The following is a 16,402-nucleotide window of genomic DNA, read 5'->3' on the forward strand; positions in this document are numbered from 1 at the left end:
ATTTTATTTTCACATTTTTTAAAGCATTTTTAATTTGTTTCTTTCTTTGTTGATTCCTGCCCATTTTTTATTCCTCCTTTTTTGTTATACTTTTTTTTTTTTTTGTATTTCTATTTTCTGTTTTGCCATTTTTCTCCTCTCTCTCTCTGTGGGCTGTCGGAGTCATTAAGTCAGCTTTGTTACGCCTCAATGCCCCCTCCGCCCAACTCCTCCTACGGGCCTTCAGGAACCCCACAAACCGCCCAAAAACCCCCCCCCCTAAATGTGTATTAAAGTTGAAATTAAAACAAAAGCAAGCAGCAGAACGGCAGAACGGCAGAACGGCAGCCACAAAACAAAAAATTAAATAAAAACGAAAACGAAAACGAAAACTGTGACAGCAATTAAAGTGGGTGATGGCTGCTGGTCCTGGAGCTGGTGCTTTCCTTTGAATTCTCTACGCTGCTTACCGTTTCACTTGCAAATGAGACACAATCAGATGGCTCTGCCGCACACCACCACAACAAAAGATTGGAAAAAAGCAAACTGCTGGAACGCTCCTCAGCTTCTGCTGTTGTGATTATTTTTGGTGGATTACCTTTTAGATACCATTTAAGTGTTCGTTTATATTCAATCTCATTCTGGCTTTTGGTTTGTTTTCTAATTTAGGATATCAAAAGCGCATTTTTGTTGCTGAAATCCAACTACTTTGCATTCCCCTGTGCTCTGGCACAATCTTTTTTTTTTGCACCATCAAAACTTCATTAAACTGTTTATGCGAAACACGAAGAAATGTTTTAGTAACTGCACAACCCATCCGCCACCTTAAGCATGAAAAATGAAGCAACAAAAATATATAAAAAGTGAAGCATTAAGAGCGGAGAGGAGCAGAGAGGAGCAGAGCAGAGGCGAAACTCATAATTGCACGCTAAACGCCATTTGAGTGGACATTTTGCTCCGTGAAAAAAAAGCAACTTCAGGAACGGCGTCAAAGGGGCGAGGGGCCACAAATGTGCAGCACGGAATCTTAATGAGTGGGCGGCAGTAACTGAATGAGGCGAGCATTCAGACAAACCCAAATCCCGGCCAAAGGTGGGGCTAAAAAAAGAAATAAAGTCAGCGCACTCGTCCGACTCTGGGACACCCTCTGAACAGAGTTGGCAGGCAGTTTCAGTCGCATCTTCTCAATGTTTTCTGTTCGGGCATACCCATCGCATGGTGGGCACAACTGAACCAGCTGCAGTGACCGTCATAAAAGGTTAAGAAGGAGGTCAGACAGAAAATAAAATGAGAGAGAAAAAGAGTTCTGGGTTTGGGTTTGGGTCTGCATCGGGTGGAATGCGGGGCCAATTTAATTTATAAACACTAAAGATACTTAAGGGACTCGGGCGGAGGCCACTGATGGCAATAAAGGATACGAAGAACTTCAGGATTAAAGCCAAAGCTCGAATCAAATACACAGTGGGTGGCCAAAAGGTGCTGCCAAAGAGGCGGCAGATATCCTGGCCTCACCTTGACTTCTATCATTGTGTAATCAATCATAGAAGTCTTCTTAGCAAAAAGGATGCAGGCTGGGGGTTGGGGGTTGGGGGCGTGGCTGGAGCTGAGCTCTCAAAGTCTGGCAAGTAATTAAAAACTTTTGTTAGGCGCCCGAAGATGCCACCCAAATCAGATACTCCAGGGAAGTATTTCAATATTTAAACTCAAATAAAATGACACAATGCTCAAGCTACGATATTCTTTGATTTCATTTAACTGAAGATTTCAACACATCCAGCAGCGTGTCGTGGCATTTTGTAGGCAAATCTATGATGGAGCGGGAGCAGCGACAGCAGCGAGACCCGGTCAAGAGGCGAACGAGCGAGCAAGCGCTTGTTAATGGCTTTGGCATATATAGCATTAGCCTCACACACACACACACATATGCAGAGACATATTTGCAGGTGTGTGTAGCTGCTTGTTGCTGAATTGTTGAATGAAGTCCAAGCGGTTAATGGCTATGGAGAGCCCAACTGGTTCTGCCATCATCAGCATCGTCATTTCTGTCAGCATAGGATGTGCCTGCTCTGGTCTATTACTCATTGCTTAATAAATGGCATGTCCTTGGAGGCTGCATGGCTGGAGTGTAGCCAGCTTGCACATAGTTACGAAAGAGTTCCATGTCCCTTTGTAAAGAATTGCGATGAATATTTGTACGTGCATGGGCAGCTCGAACTAACTAAACCAAACTAAAGTAAACTAAACTGCATTCATTTTATATATGTCACACACACACACACACACACACACACGACACTCTCGCAAAGTCACATTTCTAGGCGGGTACAGCGCTTCCAAGCAGCTATTTCACCTGAAGGCATCTTCAGCATCGAGAGCCAAACGTATGGTAAAACATTTCCTTGTGATTATTATCTTATCTCATGGGTAATCCGCATGCTAATGTGGAAAGTGTGTCCGCAGCTTCGTTGGTGGTTAGTTTCACATTTGTCGTTCATCGCTTGGCGGGTTTTGTATTTTGTTTTCTTTTTCAGCTTTGCCGCCGCTAGATGCCGCCAGCACTCTGTCTCCCCATCCCCATCCCTGTGTGTGTCGAGTGAGTGTTGACTTTTATGGTCATTGACTTCTCTGTCTCCCTCGCTGCCCTTTCCCGAAGCTCCCTGATGGCATTTGTGACTGTGACACACTGTGCACCCACCCCTGAAGCACCCCTGAAGCACCTCTTCGGTTCCAGCTGTTAGCCCACCTGCATTATACAAAAGTTAATCAAGCAGCTGCCGTGCTGCAACACTAATTCAATAATGCAGTTTCAAGTCCCTTTTCGCATTTTTGAACATTATTTCCATTCCACTGAACACAAAATACAAAAAAGTTCCAAAAAATCACACACGAAATGTTTTAAACACCGAGCTGGGAATGCTCTCACCGCTGTTCATTTTGGGCACTCATGTCGGGAACTTCGTAATCGAAAATCTACCAGAGGGCCTGGAGCATTTTGTTCATTGAAATTCAGATGAACAGCAGAAAGATCTTCTGCCACCGGTTTGCCTATGTCCGCCACTCTGCGACACTTTTGTCCAGTGCTGTCCGTTAGCCTCTGCTCGCGGCACTGGGGGAGGGCTAACTCCTAACCGACTCGTATGCAAATTTAAGTTTTCTGTTTATTTACTTTTGTTTTATACGCGTTAAGAGCATTACGGGAGTCGACCGATGGAGGCTGCACAGTCCAGATGGAAATAAAAACGCAAACAAAAAATAAAGTTAAATGCATAAATTCTCGCATTTATTGCAGCGCATCGGTGATGCAAATTCGTTTATGCAATCCAAAAAGGGAGCGTCCGTAAGAGTCTCCGGAGTTTCAAACAAAACAGCAACAAAATAATGATACAAAATCACGACCCAAATGGGTTTTCCTACACTCACCAGCCTACCCTCTTACGGCGGCAGTGCACACGTGTTGAGGGTGGTACATTTTTTGCACTTTTCGTGCAGAAAATTGTGGCATTCAATTTATTTTGCTGCTGCTTGCCATAGGGTCCGTGCCGACAGTGCGTTTCGAATGTGTCAGAGCCCGAGAAGTGTGCCGAAAATGAGTTAAATAATTGATACACAGCCTTACAGCTACCAAACGCACTGTGCATGCACATATACAAATGGATTTGTTCAAGCCATAAATTGATTACGATTTTTAATTTCATTGAGAGGAGAGGAGAGGCGAGGAGAGGGACTCATCCACAGGTTGATACGCCCGTTACGGCCGCTAATCAATTTTCCATCCATTCCTCCCCATTTACGGAGAACTTTTCATTAGGCAGATGCCCGAAAAAATTGATTTACTGCACGTACGATGCGAGTGGCCTCCTCCGGTATTCGACAAATTAAATTCATTCCACTTTGTCTGAGTCCTCAATTTAATAGTTGATTAAAAAACAATAATAAACAACAGCAGCAGCAACAGCGACGGTGACATCGTCATCGACATCGACTTCGACAGAACGAACGAAGTGAGTGAAAAGTGCGGGCGCAATCAGAGGCAAAAAATCGATTTAATCCCCTTCAGCCCCGAAGGGCTTTTGCCAAACTATTTGCTCAGTGTTCGCATCCGAGGCCTTCGACAATAAACAAAAATAAAAACAAAAACACAACAAACAAAAAGGGCCATACATAAAAGGGAATATTTTAAAACTTAATATTGTTTGGGGATACGGCGGAATAACGAATGACAGGCTCCGGTCCCTATCCCAGTCGTAGTACCAGCGCCAGTCCCTGGCCGGGCTCAATTGAGTTGCCATCAATTAAATGGGGGGTAGGCGAGTTTTAAAGGGTCTTCGAGGGTGGCAGTACAGAGGGAATGTTGCACCAAAAACTATTTGCTTTCCACATTTAATCATTTATATTATAACTTGGAGGACAAACATGTCGTAGAAGAATTGTATCATGGATGTCCGATGATTATTTGCCATCAGTGCATATCGATTATGCCCGAGCCAAAAACTTTCCAATTGAAAAATGACCGTCAAAAGTGCCATCAAAATCTCATTATTGACATTGATGATGAGGCGCACAATCGTTGTGTTCCGTGCCCTATTGTTTGTCGTCATCGTCATCGTTATCGATATCGTCATCATCGTCATTGCTGTCGGTTACATAAATTTACATTGTTTTTGTTGGTGCTGCTGCTGCTGCCGCGCTGTGTGTAATTAATTATTCAAAAACAATTAACTTTAGCAGCCGGCACACCCACACCCACACACACACACAGGTTTAAGTCCTGCACAATACACACGCACACACACACACACACACACACACATCGCGGACATCGAGGACAGGCATTAGAAAGCACAGTTAGAATGCATAAAATATGCGACAGATGTACCATGTACGAGTTTGTGTGTTGGTTTCTACATGCAGTACAGGACAGGTATGCATGCAGGTACGCGGGGGAGGGGGTGCAGTCTATCCGTCAGCCCTTCCAAGCCACACAAGCTAGCCACCTAGCCAACTAGCCGGTCTACACCCTCAGCGTAAAGTTTTCGAAAATGTATCAACAATTTGTGTTTAAATTTCAATTAAAAATGTTTCCAGCTAAATTTGTTGGTTGCGTTCCCAAGTTGAGCTGTTAGAGTCATGCACATAGAAGCCACAAATTGAAATTGGAAAGCCAAGTTAAGTAAGCCAAGCTAAATGCAAAATGATAGCCCAACCTTTTTGGGTGATTGCTTTGCATCTGAGCAACGCAATTTCACTTTTATTTTCCAACCAAAAGCTGCAAATATTAATACAAAATAACCAAAGGAATAAGCTGGAAACACTTTCAATTCTTCTAAAAACCTCTCAGTAATCTGTTCCAATTCCTGCTGAAATCTTGCCACCATCTTTGACGACTTTAAACTTGTTTGTTTATTTATTAAACACTTGCATTTCATTTTATTTATTTATTATTACAAAGTTTCACGTGATCCGTCATTGAGCTTAGGACACCGAGGAGCTGCTTACGGCTGGGGCTGGGGCAAACGGAATGCCAAATTGATTCATTCGCTTGAAAAATACATACACACTGGGAGTGATTTTATCCGAGACTCATTTGCCTGTCAATTAAAGAAGAATTATTGCCAACAACAAATGTGGAAAATACTAGCAAGGGAAGACAAATGGAATAAACGTTTAATTTTCTATTTACATTTGTATGGCTAAGCGGTCTATGCATGTTTTTGTTTTTTTTTTTTGTAATCGAATTGTTAATATGCATTGCAAAAACACACAGAGGTTGGGTTACTTTTCCTATTTCGTTTTGGATTCCATTATAATTGAAATGCAATCTATCGAGCTGTGTATTTTATTTAAATTCAAGTTAGAGCTGCCCCCCCCCAATCACCAAATGGAGCAACAAAATACTTGTAACAAAGGACAAATTTCCATTTAGATGCACAACACACGGTTTGAAGCAAAAAAAACACATCGGACAAGCAAATATTTGTTAATAATTTATATGTCTGCTGGAAAAAACTAAGCGAGTTCTGTGCAGCCATTTGGGACAAATTGGCAATCACTCAAAACAGACCAATAACTAAACGTAATCTAATCTGCCCCCCCCCTCCCACCAAACTGCAATGGCAAATAATATTATTTCGATCAGCTAGGAACATTTTATGTAGCTTCAATTTGGGCACCTATTTTTGCATGGGGATTTTATTTTTCATTTTTTTGAGCTGCAATTGATGCGTGGGGGGATATGGGAGAAATTTACATGGAAGTTTACATTCATCGCCTCTTAGCTGTTATGCGATCGTTTGGCTGGGGGCTTTGATTATTTTATCAACGCAAATATGTACCTCAAGAGAACTGGAGGTGGCATGCCACATAAATATTGTTTGTCTGGTATGCGACGACAGCTGTATGAATAAGCAAACCCAATTGCCTTCAAAGCAAAATAAATGCCACGAATATGACGCCACTTAATATGTTTTCTGACCTCCTGCGGCATGGGAATGTGGGGGGACTCTGATATTTTGCAGGATACTATTTGCTGTGTAAAACAGCTGATCAATGCCTGCATAACGATCGGGTAATTCAACTGTCCATACGTAGACGTAATATACATACATATGTAAATACATACATAGATATGTACATTTATGTACAGCGCACCCTTCAGGCAAGCAGACAGTCGACTCCGCTCACTCTTTCCCACTCGCACACTCTCTCACGATGGTTGCGGTGCACATGCACTGCTTGTTGCTTGTGACTGTGCTGTTGTTGAAACGGTGATCGCTGGTGCCTGGCACGGCACCGAATGCTGTGTCTGTGCGAATGCTGCAGCACGAGAGGGAAATAAACTAAAACGGAATAAAAGAAACAGCGTCAGACAGACAGACAGACAGACAGGCAGACAAACAGACAGACAGCGCCGTCGACGAACACACAAAAGCCGCAATAAAGAAACAACAACAGCAAAAGAGACGAGCAAAAATATTGTTTATGGGAACAACAACAAAGAGTGAAAATACCTGTGAGCGAGAGGAAGCGGGACAGCGTAAATGGGACATGTGATCATCGGCGGAGTGGCCCTGTATGTGGGCGGGGGGTGGCGAGATGAAGAGAGAGACAACAACAAAACGACTGTCGACCGGCTGACCTATGATGTTATTACCGGCTGGCGCTGATTTACCCCCTCCCCCGCCCACACACAAACTATTTACCAGCTGACCCCCAATCCGCACTCTAACAATTCCATGCTCGCGCGCTCTCTCTCTCTCTCTCTCTCTGTGTGTTTCTCTGTAAAAATCACGCTCTAGGTATCCCCCCTATCATCTCAGTTTGTTGTTGAGCGAAGCGAAACGTCGCGACGTTCGCTACAATAGCAACACGAAAAAGCTCCAAGAGAGAGACAGTGAGAGAGAGAGAGAGAGAGAGAGAAGGATGGTGGCTCAGCAGAGGCAGCGACACACAGCCGGCCGGCTGGAAAAATAGCGCAGCCAAACGCAGCAGCGACTGCAGCAGCGACTGCGGCTGCGACTGCATTTGGAGATTGCAGTTTGAACTGGTTTCACCTGACCGACCGCTCAGGCTCAGGCCCATGACACACTACACCTTACACCCCCCCTCCACCATTTGGTGGTTTGGATTCTGCCAATTCCTCTGTTTGGGGGTCAGAAAATAAAAAGAAACCGCTATAGCTAGCTGTTCGTTTCCATTGATCGTATGTTCTGTGTGGGAAGAGCGATGTTTAACGTAACGTATTAAATAGATTGATAAATATACAATATATGCCCTTATCTGTATCGAGTCATAAAGGGAAACTTTACGTATGAAGTCTATTGTATGCAATTATGGAGAACACATTTTACTTGACTCTAGTTGAAGTTTTTAGTTAAAAATTCGCCTTTAGGTAAGTTGAAGCTGCTTGGAGTTGGAGTTGCAGTTTTGTCCCAGGTTTTCCTCCGACTGTGCGTGCGTGTGCGTGGGGAAAAGTTTGCCGAGTGGCTTTCGGGCTGGTCAAAGTATAAGCAGAGTTATTTGTCCGCAACGGGGCAAGCGACCGCAGCAGCAGCAACAAAAGGGAACTGCAACACACACTGCAATTAACTTTGCGGTCACCAGCCAGCCAGCCAGCCAGCCAGCCAGATAGCCAGCCAGCCGCCCACCCACTGGCAAACTGCCTTTGTCTGTGCATGTACTTATATGTATGTGAGTGAGTGTGACGAAGAACAACCATCAGAAGCACAAGCATCAGCAGCAGCAGCAGAAGCAGCAGAAGCAGTGGCTATGGCAGTGGCTTTGCCTGCTGATGCTGCGGTTGCTGTTTCTGTTTCTGCTGTTGCTGCTGCTGCTGATGTTGCAGCCGTCGTCTGTGATTAAAGGCCACATGACAACAGCAACGAGTAGGAACAGCGAAATCGATGGCACATCGTCTAAGAAATGCTCTTACACTCCAAGATGTTTCTCGTACTCGTAGATAATTGTAACTTTTATCTTGAGTTTTGCCATTCAATTCCATAAATATTCCTGAATGTAGTTAGGGCATCAGCCTGGGTCTTCAAGTCTTCAATTTGGCATTACTGGGGCTTTGCATTGAATGGGTGTCGCTCCGTAACTAGCACATTCATAATGTTGATGATGATGATGATGATGATGATGATGATGATAATACTCATTACATTATAATGACGCTGACTCCTTCAAACTGCTGCAACTTGGAGCTGCCGCATTCTCATCAGCATCCATCCCGCATTGCAGGCAGGGGGCAGCGTCATATTGAAACTGGAATTTGAATCCGGTTGCCTGTTGTTATGACTCTCCGCCATCTCCATGCCACATACCGCTCTGTCCGGCCCCGCGCAGCCCTCCCACTGGGCCACGCCACGCTGTTGTTGCTGCTGCTTCTGCAGTGGCTAACATTTTGTTTGGGCCATGTTTATTAAATGCCATTAAAGGCATTTCTCTGATTTTGGCTTTTGCTCTTTTATTGTGCCGAGGAAGTGTGTGTGTGTGTGTGTGTGTGTGGCAACAACCAGAAGAAGAAAATTACTCCACTCAAATGTCAAAAGGTAGAGTAGCAGCCGAACCAGCAGCCAGCGCTTGCTGGCCGAACATTTGGATACCCTTCTGAAAGAAATCAACCATTAAAACGTGACCCCAACCCCACAGTTAGGTGCAATTTCCTACTCCCATTTCCCATTCGCAGTCCCATGAAGGTTCCTCCAAAAGATGGACTTAAACCTGCATGCACTGTGGTTATGGTAATACCCGTTTGGAAGGGTACAAACAATGCAGTCAGTCAGCAGAGATGGAGGCGCAATCAGCAAATTGCATTAAATGACTTTTGTATTTGCAATTGTTGCTGCTACTCGCTCACAGATTTATAACCGGGAAAGAGACTCAACACAGTGGGAGAAAGGGAAGGTGCAACTGCAACATCGATTGTCCGTCACACGTACAAATGTACATGCATAAGTATGTACATAACGTGCCCAGGGAGCTCCCTCCTGGACGCACCCACCAAAAGGGACAGCCAATGTGAAAAAAAAAGCAGAGAAACACATGGAGAAACCTACTCGTATTATTCTCAAGAGTGATGGCCACTTGTTTTATCTATGCATGTACATATGTATACAGCTTTTAGTTTGCCTCAAGCCTGCCATTTATCAGTCGTTCCCCTCCTATCTGCATCCATAGAGGGAACCCGGCCCGACCCTCCGCCCGACCGACTGCTCATATTTCATTTGCTTTAATAAGCAATTTGATCGCTTGTCTTGACATTTACTGTTTACTATTTTGTGCTGCTTTTTCTCTCTTTTCTCCAGTCTGGCTGCCCATGAAATGCTGCTATCCTGACCCCCAGCCCATCTCCATTGCCATCTTCATCTACACATGCCGGCCCCGCCGGCCCCGCCTGCCCCTTCATCCCCTAGTGCCACCAGCATGAGGGGCGCGAGTGACCGTGGGGTACTCAAATCTGAAAATCTGAAATCTGAAAATCTGTGGCGCACATTAAAACGTTTCACTTAATTAAAATCAACGGCAACAACTGCAGAATGACCGACCGCCCCCATATACACCTATTTATGTACATACTATGTATGAAATATGTATGTATGCATGTACTTCTACAGGCGCTAATAGTCGTCTCTGATGTATGTACAATACCAGCAATAACTACTGTGAAAACAACTACAATACAAACTACGAAAAGAATAAGAAAGACATTTACGAGCAGCGTCAGAGAGAGAGAGCGGCAAGAGGGGGCAAACTTCCAGCATTTTTTTGTACTTTGTGTGACTAACGACTTGAAATTGCGCTTATTAAGACTTCCTGATTCATAATTTCTGGCATCAGCAGCAGCCACAATAAATACAACAACAGCCACACACATTTTCAACCATATAAACACATATGTACACACACACATATACACATACATATATGTACATGTAAGACAGTGCGAAAGACTTAGCGTTGCAGTGGGATCGACCAAGAAGTGACCCTGTTGGGGAGACTGCTTAAACTGGATGGATGGATATCGGTTCTGCTGCATTTGCAATCAACAATTATGCAAGACTTTTAGCTAATCAACAAGCAACAAAAGTTACGAGCAAATAAACATCTGCCAATCTGTACAGCTGGCAAAGTATTCGGAACATTTCGATGATATTTTGTACATAAGTAAGCCAAGTACGAGCATCGAGGTGCAGTAATCCTGTTGGCATTTTTATGGATGTTCTAATTGGTTGGGTTTCCGCTCGTAATGAAACATCTGCCATCTGGGCTGGCGGGGATATACCCACTGATACCCTGATATAATACCCTGCAACGTGCCCAGAGCCCAGAGCCCAGAGCGGCCCCACACTTGGCTCACTTTTGCACCGTTTTCCTTTCTCTTTCACTGCTGTTGTCTGTCTGGGCTGGCTTTTGTTTCTGGTCTGCAACAATTGTTGTAATTTTATTAATTTTTCTCCTACACCACCCACGCCTCCTCTCCTGCCAACTGCTTTCTTTAGATTGTCTTCCTGGGGCCCTTGCCATCGGCATCGGGGTTCAAATTTTTTTACAAAATTTAGTGAGGGGTTGGGAAATGTTGGTCATGCTGCGGGCAAGATTTTCAAGTGACACGAACAGCTACCGCCACACCGCCACTCCACCACTCAAACACAGGCATTCCATTACATTCCATTCCATGTGGGTCCAGCCCAAGTCGTAGTCTGAGGCTGGACTGAGTTCGCTTTGTGACTTAATTTCGTGGCGTAAAGTGCTAATCAATATTCTAGTGGCACGGGCGACAGCAGATGAAGGATATGGGGAAAAAGTCACAAAGTCCTCCCAATTTATAAATCAAACATTTGAAGCAATCTACAAAGTGAACATTGCTGGGGATGGCTGGGGTGTGCCCAGCCACTTGTTGGTCAATTATGTACGTGGACTCACCTGGTGATCCATGACGTTGACGCGCTCCTTCGATCCGTGTGGCTGTTGCCGGTGTCCACTGGATCAGGCTGTCCAGATGGCTGAGGGCAACGAATGCCACTAGCAGGATGGCCAGGGTTGTCCACTGGGTTTGTTGGTGCTGCTGGCAGCGGCGTTGGCCCCTGTTTTGTTGTTTGTGGTTTTGATCCTGATGCTGTGAATGGCTGCGGATCCTCGAGTGATTGCTGCCGCTGCTGTCCTCACTGTGTTCTTGCTGCTGGGCTTGCTGGAATATTTCGGTTGGTTCCACTGCCGCTTCTGCGGCTGTACGGTTGTCGCTGTCCATGCCCTGTGGCTGGCTGGTCAGCGCCGTCGCCGGGGGTCGCCAGCGTGAGCGAATTTTTGCCTTGTTGGGCGGCTTGTGACCAAACCCGAATCCAATGCCCACGGGCGTCGGATTCATTTCGGTTGGTATGTCGTTCACACTCGCTGCCTTTTTTCCCCCTATCCGTCGATTTATTTCAATTCTTATTTCGATTTTTTATGTGTGTGTGTGTGTGTGTGTGTGTTGGTTGGTGAGCCCGACACTCGTGTCCTCTCTTTCCTTCACTCATTCACTCCTTCGCGGATTTATTTATTTTTATCTGCTTTCCTTATCTATTTGTTTGTATTCCTTTTTTGGGGGTTCTTTAATGAAATAAGCGAGAATGAACGCGTTTAATTTTACAATTTATTTCCACAACTTGTGCGTCGCATGGCTGGTCTGGTAGGCACTTCAAAGAGCAATTAATTAAATTTAATTCCTCTCCTATGTCCCTAGCCCCACCCACTACCCTTTGCTTTGCTTTGCGTCGCGTCGCGGTGATTCTTTTTGCCCTCTTGCCTGCTTTGTCGCCTTCGAGTTCAACTTTTTTTTTTTTTTTTTTTGCTTATGAAAGATAATTGCTCGCTCTCTCGCTCGCACCCAGCACCCAGCATCTACCTCTCCTTCTCTCGCACTCTGCTCCTATCTTTAGTCGGCGCCTTTTTAACACTTTTTAAAATAATTGAACAACTTTTTTCCCCTTTTTGCCGTCTTTAAACTTTTTCTCTTCTCATCGCACTTCCTTTTCCTTTTCTTTTTTTTTTATTTATATTTTTTTTTTGTTGTGATATTTCAGACACTTGAAAAATAAAAATTAATATTGTGGCAGGGTGATGGAATGCTCAGGAATTTCGTTTGCTGGGAAAATTGCACATGCTGTAGACGGTTTCACTTTGTTTTTCACGGAGCACTCTGCAAGGAAAATGAAAGGCAAGAAATGGGAATTTTAGTAAAGAAATAAATGTGGCTAAAACTTAGAACTAAGCTAAAATTACAATCTGTGCATGAGTTATCGCGTCTAAGATCGATAATTATCGATCACTGTCTGATGGATCGTGTTTTGTTCATCACTCTCTGCCATTGTCCAACACTGGGGATCTGCGTACATGTTTCGGGCTCTACTTCCCTCCCCAATTGAGCGCCAAAAGTACCAATAATCCAATTTGTTGTAACAAAAGGCGTCGCGCTTAGCATCAAATAAAGTGACCGAAACGAAAACGAAAGTGGAGGAGGATGATGATGATGATGTGGGCGGAACGGAAGATGGGGGCAGCAGTGTCACGGAAGAGGAGAAAATAGAACATTAAACAGATTACATTAAATTAAAGCACAAATGAATTGCACGCAAGAGAGAGAGGAGAGAGGAGTGAGGAGAGAGAGAGAAAGAGAGAACGAAAAGCGGAAGAAAAAATAAATAAAAAGTAAAGTATTAAAAAATGAGCCACAATCAGATACGACAGCAACCGAAGATCATAATAAGATGACGGTGGGGGACAATGACTGGTGGGCGGTGGGTGGTTGCTGTATCTCAGGGGGCTTGCTTGGGACTACAGCGACACAGATGCCTGCCACATACAAGTGAAAAATCACTCACATCGTCTCATGGCTGCGAACAAAAAGAGAGTAGAGTAAGAGGGGCTTTGGGACATGTTGCGTGGGGAGTGGGGAATGGCGTGGCGTGGCGTGGCAGGAGACCCAATGACAATGAGCAGATAGGTGCAGGAGGAGGTGGAGCAGCAGGCCCGAGCGTGAGAGTGGAGTGTGGTTAGGTCAGACCGGGGGTAGGCCCAACGGCAACGGCAACGGCAACTAGTCAACAAAAGAAATTGCTAATGTGGGCAAATAAAAATGGCACAAAATAGACACCACACACACACACACCAACACGAGTAAGTGGTGGCATCCAGTGCCAGTGTTAGACAATTGAAATTGAAAATCAGTGAAACCAGTTTTCACACACAAAAGCTCACGCACGCCGGCAGTCAGCTAACGTCGCCAGAGCTTAGGCCCAGGCCCAGGCACAGGCACAGGCGAAGCAAAACAAGGGAGGGAGAAATTGGAAAATAGAAAACGGAAAACGGAAAACGGAAAACAAAAGAGGGAAAACCATTGAGAAGTGGCAAGACAAGGCAAGGCATCCAAAAATGACTAGTCGAAAGGGAAGTCTCCTCTCATTGTCTCTGCGATGAGGCTGAAAATCGAGCGGCACGGCACTTGCAATGGCAACACGGAACTGTGCCAAAGAGGCCACAAAAATGTACGCCATTTCCAGCCTAAGTAAATGGATTATAATTCGCAGAAAATTCTTTTGTTTCATTCATACAAATTATCTGAGGACATCCGGCAGCGCGGAGAAAGTTTCTATTGCTTCAGCTGTCTGGGCCTCGTCTGCATAATTATTGTGGTGCTAATCCTTTTCCCATTAGTGTGAATCTCTTCAACTTGAGCTGCAGCCCAATTTGGTGCAAAGAATTCAACAAAAGTCTCTGCCGAAAAGGAAAGTTGAAAAATTCTTGGTCTCCTCCTCGAAACTTTCCACTTTCGGTGGTGGCAAAATTTCAGTGAAAATTCCACAGCATGGGCCCTGGGCCATTGTCAACATGAGAGCAGCTAGCCAGCCCATGGACCAGCGTCAGCTGCGACATTTCGCCACGCAAATGAAAAGTTACGCGAATCAGCGGCAACCACAGGGCCATGGTCAGGGGCAGGGGCAAGGACTAAGGGCACGTGGGACACATTGATGGGGGGGGGTTGGTTTGGCCGAGCCGTGCCGTGCCTGCCCTGTGCTCTGCACACCTGTCCGTTTTCATTACACGGCGGCAACCAAGAAATTGCCAAAGCCATTTTCCAAAATGGACGCAGGAGGGTGCAAGAAAGAGAGAGAGAGAGAGACGTGCAGAATATCGCCATAACTTGAAATTGAAAATGGGTAATGTGGGTAAGGGATGGGGGGGGGGGGCACACCCACACCAAAAGCCTAACGATCCAATCACGCGACCATCTCTAAGCTCGACACCACCTCGAAAATCATTTGGAGCCGGGATTTATTGCACGGCCCACTCAGCCCGCAAAACAAAACCCAGAATCCCGCTAATGTTCGCGCTGAAATCCCCACCGAAGGCAGGGCATGGGGAGTGGCAGCCCGGAGTGGCAGGAGAAGACAATGGGAATAAGAATAAGCACCGACAGACAGCGACGGAACGGCCCAAAAATGTTTGGCCAATTGGCCACCGCTCGACGGCATCAGGTGCGCATTATGTCAGAATATGATAAATATGATAACCGCAACAAAAATGAGTACTCGCATAAATGAAAAGAGCCGCAACGGAAAGCGGAAAGCGGAAAGAGCAAACGCGGCAAGAGCTGCTGCAGACCCAATAATAAATAAAAATAATATCATAAAGTAAATACACTTCAAGCAGAAAAGTTTACAGCAGCAGCAGCAAAAGTGCAGAGCGGGAAAAGTGATTGAAAAATTTAAATTCTGTTTTACATTAGGGAGAATTTTTTATGGTGGAGACAAGAGAAGTAAAGCGCAAAATAAATGACATTTTGAAGAAGAGCCTGGGCACCAAATGGAAACCAAATTTGTCCCGTCAATTGGGTTATGAAGCTACAGGCGCAGATTTGGTGCAGGATTTAATGGCACATCGAATTAGTACATCAAAATGGATATTCAAAGTTGGATAATCGAAATAGGAAATTCACTTTTATTTCATAATTTGTATTCGATTATTAATTCCTGATGGATTCGATTGGTTTGGTTGGTACAATCTAGGCATTCGAAAATCAATTTATTTCCTTTGAATATGCTTCAAAGAGACCGCCGTTTCTTTTTTGTTTGCTTGTTTTTTGCCTTTCGCTGGCAATCCATTAACTGAGTTTTCAATCTGGCAAATCGTGACGATTCCCCCAGACCACCCCCACCCCCATCCCCACCCCCATCCCCGTCACTTTTCACGTTTCTTCCCGCATTTGGTCTGCTTTGACCTTCTGCTATTGTCAACCAAATGTTGATTGAGGTTGGATACGTAACCTTCGTACCCACAGCAGCCCACATGCACCCCCAACCCAGCCCGCACACACCCGCTGTGCTTTGCGCAGCAGCAGCAGTCAGCACATTCCCAATCCACAATCCACAATCCACAATCCACCCACCCCCCGCTCTCATCCATTCTCCCTCCACCTTTCTTCCATCAGCACTCTGGCTCTCGTTTTCGTTCTCACCTTCTCATCATTGTTTCGTCTTTCATTGTGAGATTTATGATTTGTGTGCGTGGGTGGTACTTGGGCTGTGTGTGTGTGTGTGTGTGTTGGCTTCTGCTTTTGACAAATCGTGCTGAAAAATGCACTGGTTTTTATTTTGTTTCTTGCCCCTTTGTTGTTTGCACAACAAAACAGTTAATGTGTCCCAGCCACAAACCTCCTCAATAGCTGCTCGCGCTCTCTGTCTGGATCTTAGCTAACTCTGAACCGCATCAAAGCTCAAAGACTTCGAGGATTTTCGTGTTGATTTCTGCCATGGAAACGATCGCTCTGAGAAGTGCTTAAACTTCCTAGTCCTTTGTCGTTCGTTTCTCCGAGTTCCCAGTTCCCAGTTCCCAGTTCTTAATGTTTCTCTCTTGCTGCTGCTTCCTTCTGCGCCGCAATTTGTTATAA

General features: G+C 45.0%; 1 protein-coding gene across 1 annotated transcript in view; it reads right to left on the reverse strand.

Moving 5' to 3' along the window:
* LOC117588340 (low-density lipoprotein receptor-related protein 2) overlaps nucleotides 1-12,168 on the reverse strand; it is a 96,262-nt gene extending 84,094 nt beyond the window's left edge. Inside the window, exon 1 of the mRNA XM_034279550.1 lies at nucleotides 11,401-12,168. Coding sequence (XP_034135441.1) covers nucleotides 11,401-11,842 — 442 coding nt within the window. The 5' untranslated portion in view covers nucleotides 11,843-12,168. The remainder of the gene's footprint in view (nucleotides 1-11,400) is intronic.
* Between the last annotated feature and the right edge of the window lie 4,234 nt (nucleotides 12,169-16,402).

Source organism: Drosophila guanche, unplaced genomic scaffold, assembly GCF_900245975.1.
Source record: "Drosophila guanche unplaced genomic scaffold, DGUA_6, whole genome shotgun sequence".
NCBI lineage: Eukaryota > Metazoa > Arthropoda > Insecta > Diptera > Drosophilidae > Drosophila > Drosophila guanche.